The sequence below is a fragment of the Vigna unguiculata genome, chromosome 11 (assembly GCF_037176805.1).
Source record: "Vigna unguiculata cultivar grain cowpea cultivar isolate G323 ecotype 2 chromosome 11, ASM3717680v1, whole genome shotgun sequence".
NCBI lineage: Eukaryota > Viridiplantae > Streptophyta > Magnoliopsida > Fabales > Fabaceae > Vigna > Vigna unguiculata.
The window spans coordinates 3,869,875-3,894,419 of record NC_140802.1 but is presented as its reverse complement, the minus strand read 5'-3'; the positions used below and the strand labels follow the sequence as shown (position 1 = coordinate 3,894,419).

At 28.9% G+C, this 24,545-nt stretch overlaps 2 protein-coding genes across 6 annotated transcripts; both read right to left on the bottom strand.

Moving 5' to 3' along the window:
- Window positions 1-3,111: 3,111 nt before the first annotated feature.
- BUG22 (cilia/flagella-associated protein) lies at window positions 3,112-9,227 on the bottom strand. Of its 5 annotated transcripts, none has more exons than XR_014986159.1 (6): window positions 9,135-9,227; window positions 8,796-8,859; window positions 8,664-8,695; window positions 4,720-4,965; window positions 3,505-3,741; window positions 3,112-3,362 (listed from the first exon to the last, which is right to left on the bottom strand). XR_014986159.1 is itself a non-coding variant. In XM_028053264.2 (6 exons), the coding sequence occupies exons 2-6, from the start codon at window positions 8,846-8,848 to the stop codon at window positions 3,354-3,356; spliced, it is 573 nt and encodes a 190-aa protein (XP_027909065.2). In that variant the 5' UTR covers window positions 8,849-8,859; window positions 9,135-9,223; the 3' UTR covers window positions 3,112-3,353. The 5 variants fall into 5 exon arrangements, 4 of the variants coding, with proteins under 4 accessions (XP_027909065.2, XP_027909064.2, XP_085524571.1 ...); XM_028053264.2 differs by having other exon boundaries at window positions 4,724-4,965; window positions 9,135-9,223; XM_028053263.2 differs by having other exon boundaries at window positions 4,724-4,965; window positions 8,796-8,890; window positions 9,135-9,213.
- Window positions 9,228-15,432: 6,205 nt separating this feature from the next.
- On the bottom strand, window positions 15,433-24,437 carry LOC114170748 (uncharacterized). Its single transcript, XM_085668755.1, has 4 exons — window positions 24,400-24,437; window positions 24,242-24,323; window positions 20,225-20,335; window positions 15,433-15,529 (listed from the first exon to the last, which is right to left on the bottom strand). The coding sequence occupies exons 1-4, from the start codon at window positions 24,435-24,437 to the stop codon at window positions 15,449-15,451; spliced, it is 312 nt and encodes a 103-aa protein (XP_085524881.1). The 3' UTR covers window positions 15,433-15,448.
- Window positions 24,438-24,545: the final 108 nt, after the last annotated feature.

Sequence of the window (24,545 nt, the reverse complement as noted above, 5' to 3'; positions counted from 1 at the left end):
CTTCTTTGTTCATGCTTACATGATATGATTTTTGTTTCGGATAATTTATTTTGAAAGTCAATTGGAAGAATATGTATATATTTCTACTTAAAATGTTTCAGGGATTCCAAAACACCATATTCTGATACAAGTTCTGTAAGAAAGTGTTACATACGAATTACTGCCAAGTTTCTGGTTTGCATTCTTCACATTATATCCACATACATAATGCAAAACCGTCAGATTTTGCTGCTGTTAAGAAATTAGTTCTCGGTTTGAAGAACAATATATTTTAAAATTAATTAAAATTCCTTGAACTTTTATTTTTCAAACACATTCAATCCAACCACATTAGCTCACATCCGAAGGCATCAAATATGTTGCAGCTAATATCATCAAAATACAAGGCATAAGTATTGTGAAATTATAATCACCAAAAGTGAATTTAAGCCTAAAAATAAATAGAGATAGTAAAACAAATTTAATAAGCTCCTAAACATCATCTGAACCCAAATTGTTCTATTGGGAAAAAAACAAGAGCTACTGCTACTTGGCCATCCGTCCTTTGTTGATGTAAAGCCATATCAATCATCATTACCATTTCTCAGTCCTTCATTCAGGTAACTAAGCTGCACTTCCAATTTTCACAGTCCTTTCTTCTCATTGATTTGGCCAATTCGTTTTCAACCCTCCCAATGCAAGAAACACTTGGATGTTCTATGGTTAGGGTTCTTTTTAAGCTGCATTTGAAAGGCTAGATTCTCATGAAGTTATTGACCACTTTCGTGGAATAAATCTCGATGAGGAGGTGCTGAAAAAGTTGAAGGAAGCTGATGGGTTTCAATGACATCGTTAATGATGCAGAACAAAAGCAGTTCATTGGTCAAAGCATGGCTTCATGATAATAGAGACGCGTTGTACGATGCAGGGGATCTGTTCGAGCAAATAGACAATGCATTCTCTAAAAGTGAGTAGCCAAATTCTACACCAGTGCTAGCAAGGTACGCGGTTTTGCGGTTTTGAATCCAAGATGATGTACAATCTCTCTTAAACCTATGTTTGAACAAGACAATTCAAGAGAATAATTCATTTATTTGGAATATTAGAAATTCTTTGGAGAAAAAATGACAGGTTTAGATAAGAAAATTAGAAAGGAATTAAAATCAAGAATATTAAAAAGATATTTCAAATAATTACAATAATAGAATTTGAAATTCACTCAAAATATCAATCAAGAAAATTCAAATTTCCGGAATTGTGGAATTGTTCATTTGTTAGGACCAAAAAGGTCTACACGTCCAAAAATTTGAATAGGTTCAGGTCAAAAGTCAAGTGGGACCGGACCGGAAAAGTCAAGAGGAAACAGACTAGGCCGAAGGTTGAGTCGAGTTGACTTAGGCTGAAAGTCAAGACAACACAGCCCGATTTGAAGGTTACGATGACCTGACCCACACCGGAGGTCAAGCAGGATTGACCACGCCGAAGGTCAATACGGTGGTACCCTAATCAACTTTTCCAGCTCCTCAGTGAACCCAAAAAATAAAAACTCAAAGCCAAATCTTCTCATTTGCCTTTACTATTAATATTCTGGATGTAATGCCTTTGCCAAGCAAAGGTTTTCCCATTCATGGACGATAACAGCAAAACAACTTCTTTGATTCTCAATGGTTCCATCTAACTCAAAAAAATTGTTCTGCTTTAGCTTTCCAGTACAAAAAGTTGGATCATCAAATGAAGGAAACAGTATGTGTGCCCTTTCCAGTGATGAAACAGCCGTGTCTACAGATTCAACCTACATCTGATCCTCTGTCATGATTGGTTATGATGAAAGCTGCTAATGTTGCTGCAAGGCCTTCAATTCACTTTTGTACCATCTCCAAATATTGTTGCACAGATTCTTTATGATCAGATAGGTTCTTTTCATTGTCACCTGAAATTGGTATAACACTTTCTTTCTCTCATAATGCTTCTCTTTCACAGCTGGAGAACGCAACACCCACTCACTCTTCTACGGTAATTTCATAATCAAAACACCATGCTCACACTCACAACTCCAAAAGGAAGATTACAGATGATACAGAAACCAGAGAACTTCTCATTATTTTCTAAAAGCATACAACAAGACCTATATATAACCAGAATTAACTAAACAGCAGAATTATTAAATTTTGTTTAAAAAAGCTATTACAATATGCATTACATAAGTCCAATCCAAATATGATAATGTTCCATCAATTGAAATCTTTGTACTTTTATTTCATTATTTCCATTATCAAATTCCCACATGATTCACAATACCGTCATCCTCAGAGTCCTCAACTATACTGGCACTAAACTATGTTTTGTTACAGTCTTCAAGGTTAATTTGTTAAGAAACAAACAAATATATATAAAATATAACGGTTAGAAAATATACATAAAAAAAATCATCAATAATAATAGACGAAAAATAAAACAAAATAAAATATATATTTTATTTACAAATAAAAAAGACATGGGAAAAGAAGAAATGAAAATATAAATATCTTTAAAATCAATATTTGAGTAATTGATTTAAACAGACTATTAATCAATTAGAATCATTAATAATTGACTTCAGAAGCAATTCTTAAACTGAATTAATTCCCCGCTAAATTGAAGATTGTACAATTTTCTATATAGATTAAACGAACTTTAGTGTTGAAATTTGAAAAATAGGTTTCTCTAATCAAATAATTTTTTTTCTTCCGGCCATCGTTTGAATTATTAGGAAAGAAATGGCATCTAAGTAGGATTTGACCCTTTTTTTCAACTTTCTATTCTTAAAACTGGCATGCTTTTTATTTAGAACATTTCTAAAATTGTATAATGTTGATGCCTCTTACTTACACTTAGACTAAATATGATCAATATTATCACAATTAACTAATCACTACAATGGGTTTTGCCTGTAATAACATTTAAGAGTCAGCCATGAACAGTGGAAATTAAAATAGACATTGCAGTCTCACCATTCCTACTCCCAAATTATGTCTTCTCATCAATTATTATACTGTTTAAAGTGAACTTCTTACTCCATTAATTCTTCTCACAAAAATGGAAATCCTTTGTAGGATAAGCAGATATCAGCACATACATCAGTAAAGCAATGCATTTAAAGCAAAGCACAACGTCATAAAATTAACTTTCAATATAGCATCTAGCACAACCCTAAAGCATATCAGAACATCCTACAAAAGTACCAGGAACAAGCTGTTGCAAAAGTTATTATAGGATCTAACAGAACATAGATACAAATTTTAGAATAGAGTCCAATGTTACAGTTATTAAATGTAGCATGCATAAAAATAACACCCAACTCTCTCCAAGCTCCATTCCATCCTTCAACAGCATATTCACGATTTCTGCATGATGACAAGAACAGGGTGAGATTTTATCCAAAAAGAGAAAGTAAAAAAATACAAATAAAGAGAGATTCCTAGTGTACAAATTGACAAGATAAGATAAATATTGAAAAACTATTTGTACTTATGCAGACTCTCTAACCTGCATTGGAAGGTACAATTTGAACTCAGGAGGGAGTTCTTCTTCAGAGTAGAGGCGATCAGAGAAGTATATCCTTCTCAGGCGACAGTTTGCATGAACCTGAACTCGCAGTGTCTCCACATAATTAGTACCATATGCTCTCTTGGTAAAATCAGCCAGGTTAAACTGTATTTGATTCCACCCGTCATCCATTCTCAGTGGCATGGTGCAAATGTACGGCTTTACTCGAGTGACAGCCTATTATGTATTATGACATGAAAATTAGAAAGCACGAATCATTTGTAAATCATACGGATTGTATTCCAGTAAAGATATTGAGATCATTTTAGCAACAATATTATAATATTCCATGTCTCTTTTTTCAAGAACTGTAGTATACTACCTAAGAGATGGCTGTTAGAATGGGCCTAGAACAGGCTTTTATTAAAAAGTTGTTGAGTTGTTCCTATTTGTATGACACCATCAGTTATTACCTACCAATTCATGACCCAAATGATTAGTCCAATGCCCCAAGGTGGTTCCTCTTCATTAAATTCTTTTCAATTAACGCTCAATACCACAACTCCTAATAATGACGACACAAATTGCTATCTGAAAAGGAACTCATTCTACTTGTAATTCACATCCTATTTACAATTTTCACAACTATCGTAGGTTCTCCTTGACATTTTTCCTTCCTCTCCTGTGTCTCTTCTACAATTTCTAAAAATGTGAATGAAGCATTTGATCATCATGGATAGTAACCATGATTGTTGTGAAGTTCTCTCTATGGTCTCAAGCGATTTTCACATGCTTAGTTTTGAAAATATAGTCACACTATTCAAAATATGTTTACTTAATAATGTACATTGATGATATAGTAATACCGGAAATGACACTAATAGAATTTCAACTAAAGGAACAATTATGCAGTCAATTTCAAACCAAGGATCCTAGATGTCTCGGCCCAATCAACGGAAGGTATTGTAGTTTCCCAAAGGAAATATGATCTAGACATCCTAAAAGAAACAAGTATGATTGACTATAGACCAAAGCGGTTTGAAAACTTCAACTCGATCTGCCAAATTTTGGTGATTTCCATATTTTGGTGGGCTGGCAAGCCAGCCCACAGGCCACAGCTCACTTTGCCATCCCTAAAAAACATGATATGGAAGAAATAAAAATTCTACAAGCTGTGGACAAACCCCTTAGACATAAAAACAAGGGCAGACTTACACACTTGAAAATTTGAAGCTCGAAATCGTCGTCTGACATTCTTATCATCCAAAACTTGAATCTCAAATGTGAAATACTTCTTTAGATTCTTGACAATTATAACCAAGAATGGAAGTTTTATACCAAGTGTTGCAGCTGGGTCAGCTGGGCATGTAATGTATGTGGACTGAATATTTGACCCGATTATTTCCAGTACATTGGATTGAATGTCTTCATCCTGAGGTCGTTTAATATGACCATTCACAACTATAAACAAAGTACAAGAAAAATCAGTGACATAATACTTACTTTGAACAACAAAAAGACAGTTCATAGCATCAGACAACAAACCACAAATATGTTAAGACAAACAATTAACCACTAGAAACCATTTAATTCATCAAATATAAATCATCATCAGCAAGAAATGGGTCACATTGATCCTTAAATATGTGAGCCATTGTCTCTAAAGTCCTTGAAAACACAAAAAAGTTGTATTTAGCCCCTGAAAGTCTGAAAGAAAAGTCCAACATTACATCCTGCTCAAGGTTATTGAATCAACATTTAAATCACCAATCCAAGCTATTTTGAATCGTGAATGATAATATTGTATTGAATAATAAGATTCATGTATAATGAAAAATTACTTTAAATATATCATATAAATGATAAAAAGTGTTCAATAAAAACAATTTAAAGTAGAAATAGATAAAATAACTCCAGCAGAAGTCATACAAAACAAAACTATTACTTATAACTAAGTTTGTGAAATTTTATTTCAGAAGAAAGAAGAATGAAAACAAAATCATTAAATAGTTAGATATAGTACATGCATTGAATGAGTGAATAACAAATAAAGGTGGAAAGATCAAATAGAGGTGGAATGATCAAATAGGATAAGTTTACCCAAGTTCTTTCAAATTCATTTTCATTTAAAAAGTTAAACTAACATGCTCACTTAATTTTCTAATTAGAATTGGTAAAAATGCAAATTTGTGTTCTTTCAAATTCATTTTCATTTAAAAATTTAAAGTAACACGACCATTTAATTTTTCCTCATCAGAATTGGTAGAAATGTAAGAACATGTAAATCGTATTAGTCATTTGAAGATACGTAGATTAATTTTATGTAGCATAAGATACAAAGTCATTTAAGTTTCATCTTTTGATACAAATCAATAGAAAGTGAAAATGTACCAAAACAAACACAAGATTTGAATCATCACTTGTAACATTCTAATAACTATGTTCCTGCTATTAAACTTTGTTGGACCATTTTCTCATTAAAATTAAGGGCTTCGGGACCATTTCAACATTAAGCTATAACATTCAGGAATCAATTTGACTTTTTCACACATTCAGGGACTAAATCAGATTTTCTCGTTTTTTTAAAAGAGTAAATGATTGCGCCTCATACATTGAAAGACCAAATTGATCATTTACCCACAAGAAATAAAAGAAAGATGAAAATATTAGAAATATTTTCTTGCGAAATCACCCATCACTACACTTTATATAGGGAAAAAATGCAGAAGGCAATCAAGAGAATAAAATGCTAAATGTAATGTAACAGATTGCATGATAGGCATTCAAGGAATTTATGAGGGAGAGTTGACCTGTGGGATTGTAAGAAAGTGGAAAAGGACGAGAGGGAAAAACATAAGTAGAGGCCTTCCCATCTGAGGATGGGAGCTTAATATACAGTCTGATACTGCTATGGCACAGGATTACAGCGTCACAACACAACTGAAGGTCTCAGCAAAGGACCTTCCTGATTTCGAAAATTCCTACGAGAATCATAATAGTTTTGTATGTTTTACTTTGAAGATAAGCTGAAGGCTATGGAGGAAAGTATTCCTAGGAAAACCACCTATCACTAAAGTTTACATTAGGATTAGGAAAGACCAGAGAGGCAATCAAGGAGAATCAAATACTTAATTTAAAAGACTGTATGTATGATGAGCTATCAAGGGGAATTGAATGATTTCTCTCAAGTACAATGAGTTTTTTCTATAAATGATGATTGGTGCTGGAAAGTACTTTTTTTCTGTTTTTTAAGTTATATATACTTATATATTAATTATTATTATTATTATATATAACATTAATTATTTTCAATCTGCTCTGTTCTTTTCCATTTTCTGTCAGTAAGAACTTTGCCCACTTCTTTTGAATTAAATGGCACCCATACCCTGGATTCTGAACTTGGGGTTCTGACAATAACTTTCAGAGAGGCAACCAAGGGATTTAGGAGGGAAAGTCAACCTCTGTGACAAAAAGAAAGGAGAAAACAAGAAAGCAGGAAAGAATAAGTAGAGGACAGTAAGGAAGAGTGCAGGGTCTGTGAACACATTGTGTTATACCTTTTGTTTGGTACTAATATTTATTTCAGGAAATAATATATTGGAATAACCTCATTTAAATGTGTTCCATTACAGTTTCTAACAGATTATGCAACTCTCATTTCTCTTACACTTTAGGGCAGACTGCTAAAGCACAAAACATATAACAAAAAATATGTACGACAAGAACTACAATGAATTTCAGAGATTGGGGAATTTTCTCTACCTTTCACTTGTTTTATAAACTTCTTTACACAAAAACAACTGAACCTTACTATTCCCAGTAGAAGATGAATTGCATCCACTAATGACATTGTGCTCTATTCAGAACTAAGTTTTCACCATACTATTTACAGTAAGGTTCTATTATCAGTTTCTCCATAATTTTTTATCCATCTTTCTTTACCCCTTTTATCAAATATCATTCTTTTTGAGATATCACTAGAGCCACAAACAAATATCATCCTTTTATCAAATATCATCCTGGTGAGATTTTTCCACGTTCTTTACCACTTTTATCAAATATATTCTATCTTCTCTTCTACACATTGTACACTAACTTTCTCCTGGACAGATGATGCTTCCATTCCCTTTTTTTTCTCACGTTGACACTCCCCCCACATTTACAACAAGGGGGTAATCAAGACATGATGTTTCAGCTAAGGCATACAGACTACAAGAAATAAATTGAAAGCAGATACCGGACTGAAGCATGATGTTTCAACTATGATACAGAGTAACTTAATACAGTATATTAACGTATAGGAGAAAGATTCACCGAAAAAAAAAAAGTGATCTGAGAATATACAAATTCCTTAACACGACAGGAAAAATGGAAATACCAAGACTAATCTTACACATTAACCTTTCATGGCATCAATACGCAAAAAGATCAATGGGTAAGGATACCTGTATCCTACCATGAGATGTCCGGTGAAGTGTCAGTGTTACAAGGGTACATGAGATAGAAAGAAAGGTGATCTTTTATTGAATGAAGAACAAAATTTGGGACAATTGAATGAAGAAACATTTTAAGTTCAGTAGAACTCATAAAATGATAATGATACAAAAGAGTCAATCCCATATAAAATAGAGACTCTGGACTCTCCTAACTGTCTTGGGATTCTTAGACAGTTAATTCTTCCCCCATCCCACCTGGTGCATATGATAACCCCCTAAGTGGAGATAACAAACCTCCTAACCTGCCCCGTGTAACTTATTTTAACAATAAGCACACTCCTTTTCTTCTTGAAATTGGCATGTTTAACTATAGGTCTGCTATCAGTCAGCCTAGTAGTGTGAACCTTACTATTTAACAACATAATAAATAAATTTTGAAAATGAGAATAAAGTTACATAGTTTCAGACCAAGGCACAGCAGAGTATTGTTGCATTTAAATCAAGCTCAAATATTAGATTGTGGGGTGCTTTAAAAGATAAAGTACAGTAATTGGCTGGAAAATGAACAAGTAAGGCTAAATATCTTCATAATAATTAGCTATACACTGTGCATGTGTATTTTATGACAATCCCACTATCGATTCTTCAATCAATGGTCATAATTTTTCACATTGAAGCATTCAAATCCCAAAACATTACGACTACAAACCCGAAAGCACGTACCTTCTTTGTCCCATATCTGCAGTGGTTTACTCCTAAATAATATTAAAAAAACAACGAAAAATATCAGTAACTTCATCACAGACAATAGACAAAAACAGAATTGTGAAACGAAGATGCCAAAACGAAACATACCCAAGGCTGTATAATATGGAAAGAAATCCAGATTGGAATGTATTCTTGAACATCTTCCACACTGCTAAAAAAACCTCAACACAACAATATCAAACCTAGATTAAAAAAAATTATAAAAAAAAAGACACAAGACACAAATTAGAATAAGATTCCACACACAACAACCTAAACGGAATGAACTTGGATTCGGGAAAGTAAAGAGGGAACGAAAACGAGTAATCGAATGTTACAAGGCACATGAGAGGGATGAACGAATCCAAAGTAGCGATGTAAAACCCTAAACGCGAATTGTTGTGTAGACACAACAAATAACATAAACAAGTGAGAATAAGGACTTACAGATTGGAGCACCGATAAAGGTTTTGCTTCTTTCTGCGATCACAGAACCACAAACATAAAAAGCTCGCAGAACTTTAAACAACTTTGATATATAAATGGTTAAATGTGATTTTATTTCTAAAATGCAGGATGAAATCAATTTTGGCCATTAAATTTAAAAGAAAATTTATATTGATTTTTTAAAAAACAAATTTGAGAGAAAAAAATAAAACACAAAATATTATTTTTAATTCAAATACCAAAACTATCTTTTTTTAATATATCTTAAAAGGTGAAATATAATTAAATCAACTACAAATAAAAATATTTTAAGAATAGTTATCAACAATGTTATTAGCTTTTATCTTATTTCTTAGGTATAAATTAAGTGTTATCTATATTTTCCCCCAAAACAATTCACGGCAATAGAGAAAAATAATACGATAAATATAATTGTAATAATCTTGAAGAAAGAAACCCAAACACTATTTTTCACATTTTTTTTATAAATATAAAAAATAATTAAAAAAATTGATATGACTATTATTAGAATAAATAAAAATAACCAAACATAAAAAATAATATAATAATTTATATCCATTAATAATATATACTAGATAATTCACCATTTTAATGTAAATATACTTTTTTTAATATTACTCTTTCACAAATAACATATCTTTTAAATTAAAATAATTATCTTTTTAAGACACTGTTTTTTAATTTTTTAATTTTTTAATAATTTATTTTTAAAATTCAATTAGTTATATATTTCAAAAAAAAACTATAATTAATAAAAAGTTACATATAATAGAATTATAAAAATTATTTAATTTTTAATGATTTAGATAAAAGTTAAATTTTTTGTCATAATAAAAAAAAACATGAGCATATATTTTTTTAATTATTTAATTCTTTGTTTTATCATAATAATAAATAAATGAATAGGCACATATGTTTCTACTAATAAAATAAATATACCAAAACTAACAATTTTAAAAATATTTTTTTTAATCATAATAATTATATAACTAAGTCTTTTTATTTATTTACCACAACTATTTTTACGATAATTTCTCATAGATTATATAAACTAAAATTGTGAGGAATAAATACGAGGGTAAATAGAGGTAAAAAAAAAAATTGTACAGACAAAAACAACTACAAACAAATATAAGTCGATTATTGATCACTTTTAGTAACACACTCAAACAAATTATTCTATCTAGGGATATTAATTGGACGAATAGGGTATAGATAGGAGCTCCTAAATACCATACCTGCAAGATAAATATATGCGTTGTACCCATAACTATATCCATGTAGGTATTCGTTATGCGGGTACCCGTATATATTTTTTTAAATCCATAGATATTCAAGGGTACCTGTGGGTATTTACAAAAAGAAAAATTTAATATTTAACAATAAATTTTAACTATAAATTCAAATAAAAATACAATACATAATATTTATAAATTTCAAACAAAGTGTAAATAACTCATTTAAATAGTTTTGAATAACAATTTACAAATAAATGGAGATTTTTTAAAACCAATTGATACAAAATAACCCATTCAAAATGAATGTGTTAATATTTTAATCATTTTTTTAATTTAAATTAGAGTATAGCTGACACGGGTATCCACGAGTACGAATACTATGATACCTGTACATATCCCGTTAACATGCGGATATAAAAAATATTCATACCTGATGTGACCCCAACAAGCCCAAGCTCAAGTGCATAAACAAGCCCAAACTTATATCAAGGCCCAATCATAAGAAGCATGATGAGAAAGATCCACATGGACTTTTCACAAGATGATCAAGTCAATCATGGGCTTTTTACATTATTCACATGGACTAAAAAAATCTACAAAATATGAGTTGATGCATGAAGGAAGTAGTCTAGATTTAAATTGGGTCATTGTTTAGGCCTTGTTTTTCTAGAATAATAAGTTAAATAATGTGTAGTTGAATTAATAAAATTGGGCTTGACTAAGCCCAATAGGAGATTTGGCCATGAGCTACCAAAGGTCAAAGGTGGACTAAGCGGAAGTCAACATTCCTTCCTACACCTCATGGATCATGCATCCCATGGAGCGAAGTTGACTTTCGCTTAGTCCACCTTTGACCTTTGGTAGCTCATGGCCAAATCTCCTATTGGGCTTAGTCAAGCCCAATTTTATTAATTCAACTACACATTATTTAACTTTTTATTCTAGAAAAACATGGCCTAAACAATGGTCCAATTTAAATTTAAACTACTTCCTTCATGCATCAACTCATTTCTTTAGCCCATGTGAATAATGTAAAAAGCCCATGATTGACTTGATCACCTTGTGAAAGGCCTATGTGAATCTTTCTCATCATGCTTATAGTGATTGGGCCTTGATGTGGGCTTGGGCTTGTTGATGCACTTGAGCTTGGGCTTGTTGGGGTCACATCAATACCCATTATTCGCGGATATCCATTTTCAATATCCATTTTCTACCCGTTACGGGTTTTATCTGCAGCTACCCGTGGGTACGAATTTTTTTGACATTCCTAATTCTATCTATTATAAATCCAACATGAGCTTATTTAAGAAATAAGGTGTTTCAAAAATAAAATTATATATATATATATATATATGTATATAAACGAAAGCAACAATAGAAAAAGAGGGGTAGTTAATGAGGATAATCTCAAACCGATGCTAGCGATAAAGAGATTGAGATATTGACTAGATGATGATTCTACTCTTATGAAAATATATATAATCCAAGTCAATAGAAAAATATTGATAAAAATTTGAGGTATTTATTAGTATAAAAGGGTCGTATTAAAATCAGTTATATAAATTTTCCAAAGGATAAATATTTTATACACGTTTATTCATCAAATTATATTCAAATATTGTCTAATAGAGAAAAACATGAAAGAAGATGGTTAATTTATCGTAGACATTTGGATAGTCATTTGTTTTTGTTGCAAATTATTCATGAGCTAGAAAACTTTGAATATTTGTTAAGCATAAATATTTTGTATAACATTTTATTTGTAGTTAACTAGAGTAGTAAGAATTTACAATAAAAGTATATATGCATTGATGAAGTTATTGAAAAGTACAGATAAAATGGATTTGAAAATGCATTGATTTCTGCCAAAGAAATTTTTCTTGAAATGGATATAAGTTTTGTGAAAAACTTATTAGTCATAGAAAAGATAATTTAATAAAAATGTTGATAATGAAATTATAGAATCTCTTAAAAAATCATTTAGAATTGATTACTTTATGTACATTGTATATAAAGCAATAACCATGTTTCAAAATAGATTTGGACAATTTAAAATATATGAAGATATTTTTTATTTAGTATTAAAAATTTTAAAAAGTGTATATTTTTGAAAGATGGAAGATGAACCAAATTTTGACATGTAACACTCCCAAAATGTCAACTCGATGAAGAGAGTCATATTGACTTTATTTAACACATTGGAACACATATTAACATTCAATTGAGTAAAAGATATTGTTGTCAACATTGGTAAGTGCAAGCATAAAAGAATGTATAAGAGAGCCATAATGCATGAAAACACATGAGAAAGTGTCAAAAGAAGAAAAAAGTGAGACAAAAATTCAAGAATAAGGAAAACTTATATTCCTTTTTTTTTTCATTATTAGAATGTTATTATTTACATTAGCATAAACACAAGCTTTGGTGCACCTGTGTGTAGGTATTTTAAAATATACATGGTATTATATTAGTAGGGAGTGACAGATTTTGACCAAAAGTTTTGGAGGGATCAAAATAATATACTCAGAATTTATAATTTTAATCATTGTCACTAATATAATGAAAATATATATAATGTAGTATTAGATCTTCTTAGATGCTTATGGGCTCACATTTTTTTTCAAAAAATTAATAGGAAACTTCTCGATGTAATTTTTTAATCTTAAGAAAGAACTTCTCTAATTGAAAATTTTTAATATTAGTATCATGCTTCAAAATATGTGAAGGAATTGAATTTGTCTTGTTTTTACTTCGCAAATAGCTTTTCTTTTATGACTTTTAAAAGATGAATTTATTGTTTTATTCTTCATTAATATTGCTATTTTAAAAAAAAAAACTTTAAGACAACAGAGAGGGTTACTTTTTTTTTTTCTAACGATAGAAGAAAACATGAGAAATAAGACCAAAAATTCAAAAGAAAACATGTGACAATAGAAGATGAGTATAATCTGTCAAAAATTCAACACACAATGAAAGACAAAATAACAAATATCTTAATATTTTTTTATTATTTATTATATTTTATTTTATATTTTATTATTTATATTAAATATGCTACTTTACAAATATATAATTAACTATATAATTAATTTTCATAAATTCCTGAGCTATATTACTTATAATAAAAGCATAAAGGGGGGAAGGGGATTATGGCTTCCTCTCCCCTACTATTATTTGTCCTTTTTGTTGTTAGTAGGTGATGATGACATTGTAATGTTTAGGTTAATTTGCGTAAATAGAAGTGTTGTTGTACATGTGTGTACGCATTTTTTAAATTAATATACAAAATAAATTTATATTTATTAAAAATAAAATGAAATGAATGGAAAAAAGAATCGTTGATCAATAGGAAAAAAATAAGGAAAAAAGATAAATAGTTTTATAAAAAATACGTAGAAGTAACGGTTAACTTTTAAAAATTTAACAAATAATTATATTTTAAAAGATAAAATTGGAATTATAAATCTTCTTCATATATAGTTATAAATATACAAAATAATTTTTTAAGTTTAACAAATAATTATATAATTATATTGTAAAGGGTAAAATAGGAATAATGATTATGAACACAAAAGAGGGAGTCCTCTTTGTATATAGTTGTAAATATTTATAATTATAAGGATTAAATATATTTTTTATCCCTCAAGTTTCAGTGAATTTTGGAATTAGTTCCTCTTCTAAACTTTATACCAATTTAGTCATTCATATTTAGAAATGCGTGGATTTAGTCATTCTTACCAAATTTTGTTAAGTTTATTTGACATTTTAAATGCATTTTATGATAATATTTGAGTTATTATTGAAGTGAAAATGTGTAAAATGGTGTAAACAATTCAAATACTATTATGAAATGCGTCTGAAACGTTAGATAAACTAAACAAAATTTGATTAAAATGATTAAATTCCACGCATTTTTAAAGATGAAGTACTAAATTAATCAAAAGTTTTAAAGAGGGACTAATTCCAAATTTCACTGAGACTTGAGATATCAAAAACATATTTAACCCTATTTATAACAAAATCTCTAAAATATAGTTGCAGATTTTTATTTTAAAAAACATATAATTATCATTGATGAAAAAAATATCTGCAAATACTAAAAATGGTTTCTTGTAAATAATACATAGATACTTTCTGGATTAAATATTTTGCGAAAAAAATATATATAACTTTTATAGAAAATTTTATAGATAATAAATATTTTTCTAATAATGCGTAGAAAAATCTGCAAGTATTAATATTTTTTTTTTGCAAAATAATTTTACACAAAAAATTTTGTAGATATTTTTTGCAAAAAGTAATTTTGTAAAACATTTCATAGATACTTTTTACAAGAAAAAAAAACAGAATAAAAATTATAAATATATTTTACAAATATTTTTTTGGAGCAAAATTTGTAAGTAATATTTGTTTTCTAACAATGCATATATCAATATGAGTCATCTCTTTCTCGAAATACCAATAAAAAAAATATAATTTTTGAATTACATACTATAACTTTTTAATCTTATTCATAATTGTGTAAATTATGTTAATTTTACATAATTAAATGTAAATTTGAAATGTGTATTTCAAAATATCTTTTATTTTATTTCGGTTGTTTCAAACATACATGTCGAAGTATGCATTCTAGCTTATCTCTTACCCTAGTATAAGAATTATATAAATTACACATTCTAAATATTATTTACTTTACATAGTGTTTTGAAGCATCAAACACCACTTGCGAATAAATGTTGTGCAAAATAAAACTTTTGAAATTTTATTATACTTATGATTAAGCTTATTTACGAGGTTTTAGCGTAAAACATGTTATGCTTTGCAAAGTTACACGTAGAAGTGCTTAATGATTAATAGAATTGGGCAGGGAAAAATATAGATCTAAATGAAAATTTTAAAGTTTAGAAAAACAAATTAAAATGTAACTATGACAATTAAGCATAATGTTAAACCATATTTGTTACATATATCATAAAAGTTTCTGTAAAAAAAGTTTTCATAAAATTTCTAACAGTCACATTTAAACATAACATGATGGAGGTTACATGAATATTGTTAAACATGTTTACCCTTGAGACTTTCATCCCAATGCACTCCATTACCACTGGTACTTGGGCTATTTGTTTCTTCTATTGGCTGAAAGTCAAATAAGATGATAATGAAAATTAAAAATTTCAAATAATAATAACAGGATCAAAAAAAAAAAAATTATGAGCACTTTCAACTACAACAAACCATAAAAGCCAACAATAGATATATAAGTGAATATATGAACAATTATCCATTTCATAGTCTTAATCATAAATGATTCCCATTTTTCTTTTTTCAACTTGTGGCATAGGGTTTTTGGTGATCCATCTTTTATTAATACTTGACTTGATCAAATTAGCTTGTTCCCAAAAATAATTAGAGGTTTGGGAAAATTTTAAAAAAGAAAGATGAAGTAGTTCAATTGTTATTTGGTGGAGGGTGCAAAAGGTATCAAAGTTGGTTTGACAACCATTAAAACACACTCTTGTTCTGCTAATGAAAATAACATGTCTTGAAAGATCTCACATAATCTCAGATAAGCTAAGAAGTAGGTGTTAGTGACTATATAATGGACTCTAAGTCTATAATGTTCCTTACTCAATTCAAAGACATTTTGAACTAGTGTTTGATTTTTCTTATTCTGTTGTAGTAGTAGAATGTTGTGAGGGTAGTTCTTAATTGATGATGTGTTTTTTTCAACATCCTTCAACAATACCATTGTGTTTTTCTTTATTTAGAATATTTTTTTCTTTGGATTTAATAAGATTAAGACTGATAAAATATCTTAAAAGTACCTAAATATTTATTTCTAAAACTATCTAGGAACTTCTTAACACTAGTGATTTCTTGATATCAGCTCCTTTCAATATTATATCATTAATATAAACTAATAATGTTGAAGTGGATTTAGCAAACGGTGAATGATCATCATTGAATTGTTTATAATTGAGAGGGAAGAGTAGTAGGTAAATTTGGAATACCATTATCTAGTATAGGTTGTGTTTAGGCCACAAAGAAACTTGGGAAGCTTACAAACCTTAGAAAAACGTTGAACTTTAAGACCAAAACAACCATGTATACCTCTTCATATAAATCTTCACAAAGAAAAGAAATATTCACAGATGTTCCAACAACTAAATCAATTGCAACAAGTGAGAAAGTATCAAAACAATTCACTTCTTCTGTATGTGTAGCTCTTTCTATTAATTTGTACCTTTCAACAGTGCCATCAAAATTATGTTAAAATGAAAAAGTTTCAAACTAATTAAAAGCAATATGATAAGAAGAGGTAAAGTTGATTTTTATTTTGAATTTGTTAGATATGACACAAATAATTCGTCTTGCAATTTAATTAAATCAATTACCTTCTTTGTGTTGGGTTTATATATATATATATATATATATATATATATATATATATGATTATAATTAGTGAGAGATTGTGGTTCCATATGGTTATATGACATTAGTCTTATACATATAAGACCTTTGACACCACTTTTACACCAAAACTTTAAGGCAATAGTGTTATGTGTTTTTATTCTTATATAATGTTTAACTTTGTATTTTCTATTCAATGTGAGACTTTTTGACTCACACTTGGACTATTCTCAACACTTTGTGATGTTTCGTAGAATGACACAATTTACAAAAAAATTAAAAGATGAATCAATATAGTTAAAAAATGAAATTTACATGAAAATTAAGCAGATCAAGAACATTGTGTAAGGACAAGGTGTGAGATACTATAATAGTTCTTGATATAGAGGTAGGGACTTGAAAACCATTAGCTAAAGTAAAATGAACAAAGGAGATAAACATGTAATTGGTGAGATTCACTAGATTAAAGGTTATATTGTCAATAGCACATATAGAATGAGATCATTCAACATTATTTGAGATCTTAAATGAGAATATTGATCATTCAAACCTTCGAGGAAAATAATTATATATAATTGTTAATCTTTGAAAGTTCTCATTGACGGTATAACATCACAAGATCAAGCTTTGGAACCTTAAATTGAAGAATGAGTCTTAAATTCTCAAGTTCATATTAAATTGTTAACCTTACTCAAATATCCAAAAACTACAAGAGATCCTTGATTGGACTAATACAAATCTTCTCCAAGTTATGGATTCTAAGGATGTTTCTTTCTAAAAACCTATATCTGGAAGATATTTTTAAACATTTGAGGCTCAATCAATCTAAATAATTGATTTAAAGATTGACTATGATATTGAGTGATGGATCCATGAAAGAACCATATTTTTATTATAATGCTTCCATACACCATAAAGCAAAAAATGAATTTAATGATTGGTGTAAAATTTTGTCAATGAATATGATTTTGGTCTTTGACAACAAAATAAGTCTCATAGTACAAGTCCATGGATGATAATTTGCATTCATTCAAAAGTAGAGATATAAGAATCAAAGAAGGGTTATCATTTAGATGAAGGAAATTAAAGGTTTGACAGATTCATTGCAAGATCTTGAAAAATCTAGTTTGTCATTTATGAACATAGCAACAAAAGCATAAGCAAGATGAACAAGAAAGAAAATCAAGAAAATTGAAAAATAGACTCTTTGAGAGAGTTCTAGCACCATCTTTATAAAAAGAGAAAACAAAAATTTATTGATTGATGTTTTTCATACGTTGTACAACAAAGAAAATGACATGATATAGTCATTCAAGTACAACCTTAATAATGCATAATACAAAAAGTGTTTATCGACAAACTAATTGATTAAATTAATTACTAGAAACATGTTATACACTTCTTTTTGAAAAAAAAGTTATTCTAGTGTCGAAAAATCTGCTTTATCTATACAATTTGTCCATATATTAACCAATTTCATATCTAATTCATGTACTAATGATTTATTAACCACTTGAAATGTCTCATTGAAAGAATTTTTTTTCAACTCATCCAAGATGAGACCATATTTTTAAGCCCTTCATTTCTTAATTATCACGAACATCATTCTTTAGCTTAGAACCAAAATAATTTTTAAGAAAGAGAAGACTATACCCAAATGTCAACATTTGATTACAAACCTAATGTGAGATCCAACCCTACACAAGAGTAATATCTAATTGTAATGTTCTAGCACAAATAAAAAAAAATCATGTTCAATTAAAATAAGATGATTGCCTAAGATTCTCTGTGATCAAAGATAGTAACTTTAATATCATAGTCTTCATATCTTCAATATATATACAACCACTAATCATTGTAATCAAAGTTAAAATTGGGTCATAATTAGGGATTAGTTAGAAAATCGAAGAGTATGATGGTCACAAAATGGTCATCCAATCATGTGATAGTCATTTTGTTGCTTCTTGGAGTATAATACCACTTGATTGTACCTTTGTGATATACTAAAAGATTGTTGTGGCTTTGGTGAAGCACAACATGTTGGGTTTATATATTTTTCATATATATATATATATATATATATATATTTATATATATATATATATATATATATATATATATATATATATATAAATAAGACATTTGACACCATTTTTATTTCAAAACCTTAAAGTAATGGTGTTATGGATCTTTATTTTTATATAGTGTTTAACTTTGTCTATTCTATCCAATGTGAGTCACATTTAGACTATTCCCAACAATTTCTCCTCAAAGGTGAGTCCCTTTTTTTTTCATATGGTATATTTCCCATGAGGTGTAGATGACCTCTTTTGGTTATGGGTTATGCGGTCAGTCACTCGAACCTGACTCTAATACCACTGTTGGGTTATGTTTTTCATATATGAGTTATGGTTATTGAGAGATTGTGGTTCTATATATATAACATTTGTATTACATATAAAAGACATTTGACACCACTTTTACCCCCAAAACCTTAAGACAATGGTGTTATGGGTCTTTATTCTTGTTTAACTTTGTCTATTCTATCCAATGTGAGACTTTGACTCACACTTGGACTCCCAACACAATAAAGGATGCATAAAAAGGAGAATTTCAGATTTTATGTGTTCTTGGTGGAGATGGGTTTTTGGTTGAGGTTGTTGATTACCTGGTACAAATGTTACATCATGAGTTATGATTGGTGATGTATAGTGTCACTTAAATTCTAAAAATTCATACTCATCACAAGGGAATAATATGCTTTAAGGATATTTGTGAAAGAAAAAAAAAACACACTATATATTGAATCGGTGATTACAATTAAAGACATGTTTTTGTTTCCGTAACAATATCTTTATTAGAATTTTTATTGTTTACTCAACAGAGAATATTTGTAAATAATTGCAGGTAATAGTCCAATTGTACACTTTAATACAATTAAAATGATATTTACTTGATTGTCCATAAAGGTCGGAGAGTATATGATTAACATGTGATATGAAATGAAGAAAAATTGACAAAAGAATTGAAAATTAAAGTACTCAAAGTATTTAGAGCGATCATTGGTAAGATTTTTTCTTCTTGAATATGGAGATAAAATAAAATCGTAATAGAATCCTCATTTGTGAAAAGAAATATACAAGAAAATATACTAAAAAAGTTTTATATAGAGAAACACATGTCATTACATCTGCAATAAACAAAAAAGAAGTTTAACAAGGATAATGAAGTTGATAATTTTGATAAAAAACATAATCTCAATTATACCTTTACTATATCAATAAAAAAGAAATATTATAAGTCAATCCTTACAAATATCTAACATTGTAAAAAAGAAAAAGGTAAATACCATCTCATTAATTTATACATTTCCCAGCAATAATTTTTTTTTTTGAAAAAATAAAGTTGATGAAAACATACCTTTATATTCTCATGAATCTTCTTTTCCTGCTTATCAACCTTTTTTTCTTGTAAATGAACCTTCTCTTCTCTCTCTATGTCTTCTTCACTATCATCATCAATCATTTCAAGCTACTCCAAATAAAACATATAGAAAAAAATACAAAATATTCAAATGATATTCACTTGTAATATTGTAGCACAAAAATATGCAATATTATACAAACTTAAAAGGTGTACTTAATTACTTGGTGCTAGGGGAGAATATGTTAATGAAATATTATATAAATACATGATACCTTTGCTGGAAATTTAAATTTTATAAAAGATATGCAAAATAAATAATTATACGGATAGCACAAAGAAATAAAAATTGGATTAAAAATTACAATGTGTCTCGTTAATTATTATCAACATTTACAAAACAATGTTACTAACTTTTGTATTAGAGTTAACATTGAAGCCTCGATACAAGAACTCAAGTGTTTGTGAGAAACAAATAAGCAAATCCCTTTAAATTTTAAATATCCCAATTTAATTCTTCAAGGAGTTCTTTTATTCAAAGTTTTAAAGAACTTAAAACTAATTGTGCAGATTTAATTTGGTTGATTTGTACTCTTTGGATTGATGGCCGTTAGTATGTAATTATTGTTGATCTTTATTGACTTGAGTGAGAACTTGGTTGATTATGTGAAATTGGGTTGAATGATGAAAATGATATTTGAAGTTGTTGAGTGGTAATCTTAGTTTAAATGGGTCATTTTTATTAACTTGATATGTTTTGTGACTTTTTTAGTTAAGGAAAAATCCCATTTGAGTTAGGGAATGTGCAGAGAGTCAATATTATGTAGATTTATTGGACGAGCTCACTCCCTATTGGGTGAATACTAAAATTGAGTATAATACAAAGAGGGAGGAAGCTTTCTCACGAGTGTCAAATATGGGTTTTTCAGAGAGGTAGGAGAGGTTTGCTCATTAGGCGAGCCAACCTCTCATTGAGGGAGTTCGTGTTTTCTATTACAAGTCATCTAGAGAAAATTGAGATTTCTGCTTTGTTAACATTAGATCAGGCTAAAATTTTGACACCTGGTCTTACACATAGATTCTTCACTTTGACCATTGGAATCTTTGATTGAAGTTCTCTCGTTAGAGAAATGATTTTTTTCCATTTTGGTATAATAAATGGAAATATTGTAATTGAATGTTATGATAATGCAATAGAAAATAAATGATGAATTATTAGCATGTAATTTGAAATAAATAATAGGTGATTTGTGTTATGAGATGAGTTTGGATTTAGGTAAAATACATGTGTACGACATGGTGTGAGGATTTAAGATTATATGAGAATGTGATGAATGACTTATGTATGATATGTTTTTCTTGGGACTGTGTTTACCAACTTGTTAATGGTTACTATGAATTAAGATGAATATGAATGGAATGACTTTTGAGAAATTACTATGTTTTTTTTTTAGTGATTAGTGTTTTAAAGGAATGTAAACATGCTTTTATTTTTGAAGAAATTGTTGTGATTTGATATGTTTGCATATGGTGGAATGAGAAGGTACTAATTTCCAAGGGAAGATGATATTGTGTTTGGTTGATGTAAGAGTTCTGTGGTGAGACTATTTTGACTCTACTAAGTATTGGACTAAAATAGAGGAAGATGCCTAAGGTGAGAGCTAAATGAGGTCCTCATCCATAGATTTGGCATTGAGGGTTAAATCTACAACTAGGTGATTTACCCTGTTTCACTTTTGGTATGAGATGTGGCCATGAGATGATGAGGACCTTTGAAGGAGAATGGTGAGTTTAATAAATGCAAGGTATGAGATTCTAATCAATACACTAAGTCCTCTAGGACGTCGTGTCTAATGTATGATGATTGCAAAAGAGTGTGAAAGCGCCATGAGAGCCTTTATGATTGTAATGATTTTTGCTTTGTACTATAAATTGATGTGTGAATGCAATAATATGTATGATATTTTATTATGACCATAATGGAGAACTATTGGTATACTTTAATGACTCCAACTTACCATACTATTTTTGTGTCTATTTTGGTGTTATTACCTTTCTTCTATGATCGTGTAATTCACGTGAGTAGAGGATGATGCAAGAGTTGATAGGGAGTAACACTGATGCTGCCAAGAGACATATGATAATTGACATAGTTACAAGGATAGTATAGAGAAAGATATTTTGTACTAGTTTTAGATCTCCTTATATTTTGGAATATTGTTTTTCTAAAACTTCTAAGGTGGAAGATGGTATATAATATGTCTTGTATCCTTCGATGATGGTATGTTTTGATAACTTAATGATGGAAGCCGATTGATATTGATGCTTTAATATTAAAATTTGGGTTGTTACACTAGAAAAAAATATAAGTATAATATAATGTAAATAAAAGAAGTTATTAATTAGTTTTCTAAATTAGTTCTTTCCACAAATTGAAATTATGAATTTTTATAATAGATTTAGAAAGTCTTATAAATTAAGGTACTTAAAACTCTGTTTCATTTTATTTTTCTTTTCTTTTTGTTAATAAGTATAATAACTTATCATTTTGAACTATACTTTTATTAAAGATTTCTATACAAGAAATATGCAAAATAGTTAAACTTGTCCTTGAGTTGGCTCAATAGTATTTGCTTCATATATAGTATCAGAGGTTCCTATTCTCTATTGAAACAAACTTTAATATCTAATAATAGTTTCTCAAGATTTTTTTTACTTCATTTTGAAATTAATAACTACCCTTTAAACAAAACAAAAAATAGACATGAGTTAACTTCATTTGAAAATGATTGACCAAAAGATCAAAGGAGACATTTTTGTACAAGATACAACGTTGTAAAGAAGTGCTTTGTATTGAAGGACATACCATGACTTTGATAGAATGAAGAAGCGTTTAGAACAAAACAAAAAATTATAATATTATTCTAAAAAATGTGAAGAATTCAATATTAATGTTACTAAGAAAAATGGTGGAATAACTATTTGGTTGAGAAAGAGATACTTAGACCATATAAGGGATCTACCCTGTCAGAACATGAAAGTATTAAACCTCAAAATTAAAACTTAATCATCTAATTTAGCAAACTATACTCAAAATAATAATTAGAATATTTAATGTAGGATTAAAATTTTGATTTAAACATAACTTAATCTTAAAAAACCCATAAGAGATATCCCTACTTATGTATGTATTTTAATTTGTTTTGATTCTAATTGATGTGGAAATTTCTAACAAGGAAGCCAATTTTGTTGATTAAGGTTGGTTTTAACAATGAAACACAAATCCTAATGGTTTTTGTTCTAGGCACTTTGATTTGGATCCAATTACCGGAATTATATGCTTTCTTTTTTTTTACCTCATGCTATGCTATGATAAAAATAACATTCGCCAACTTTAATAGAATGAGAATTTTTCTATAGGAAAATTTTTAAATAGAAATTGCTTTATATAGAGTAAACCCATAAAGTTCTTATCACAGTACCATTAAGAGAGATACAAAGTTACAATTGTAATTCATAAATTAGATCTCTAAACTAGATTGGATGGTGACATAGTAAGGTTATATATTCATACCCAAATTTCATGGATGCATGTTACTTTTTAAGCAAATACTAACTCAACTATGCATGATTCCTTTTTTTTTTTTTTTTATTTCAGTAATTTTTCTTTTCTTTTTTCCATAGACAAGAAAGATCTTAGGGGAGTTTCTCTTCTGAGTTAGAGTGTGTTAGAAAATAACCTTAAAACTTTTTTGCCCATCTTAATTTACATCTCATGCATGTTTATACTCCAAATTCTACTCATTTTAGTGATGTTGACCTCACATTCAAATATGCATAAATTCAAATAAAAACCAAAACAACACAAAAAATAGAAAACTCTATACATCGAAATTATATGAAAAAGGCCCATCAAGACATATTTCAAAAATTCAAATCTAAATATTAACCTAATTAAATTTATATGAATTGAAAATGAAGTTAAAATAATTTTACAAAAGAAGAAAGAATCACCTTGTTCGAAACAATCTCAGGTGTCCCTGGTGGAGTTGGTGATGTCGATTGACGATGGTGACGACGACGAAAGTATTTAATTCTAAAAAAATTGAAGTTAAGTTCAAAGAACATGTAATGAAAGTAATACAAAAGAAAAATAAAATTTATATGAATACCCAAATCTTCTATCATCGCTTGCTTGACGAGCTGCCATTTTTAATCTCAACAAAGAAGAGAAGAGGAAGGTGACTTTAAAACTCGGTTAAAAAGACTTAATTTTTAGTGTAACAAAAATATTAAATACAACATTAATTGAAAAGAG

Bases quoted from the DNA above. Each gene is read 5' to 3' on its own strand.
- LOC114170748 (XM_085668755.1), bottom strand. From the start codon at position 24,437: ATGGCAGCTCGTCAAGCAAGCGATGATAGAAGATTTGG. The intron at 24,324-24,399 runs GTATTCATATAA...CAATTTTTTTAG, and splicing joins AGCGATGATAGAAGATTTGG to AATTAAATACTTTCGTCGTC. The intron at 15,530-20,224 runs GTATGTTTTCAT...TTTGACTTTCAG, and splicing joins AGATTCATGAGAATATAAAG to CCAATAGAAGAAACAAATAG.
- BUG22 (XM_028053264.2), bottom strand. From the start codon at position 8,848: ATGTTCAAGAATACATTCCAATCTGGATTTCTTTCCATATTATACAGC. The intron at 8,696-8,795 runs GTATGTTTCGTT...AATATTATTTAG, and splicing joins TCCATATTATACAGCCTTGG to GAGTAAACCACTGCAGATAT. The intron at 4,966-8,663 runs GTACGTGCTTTC...CTTTGTTTATAG, and splicing joins GCAGATATGGGACAAAGAAG to TTGTGAATGGTCATATTAAA.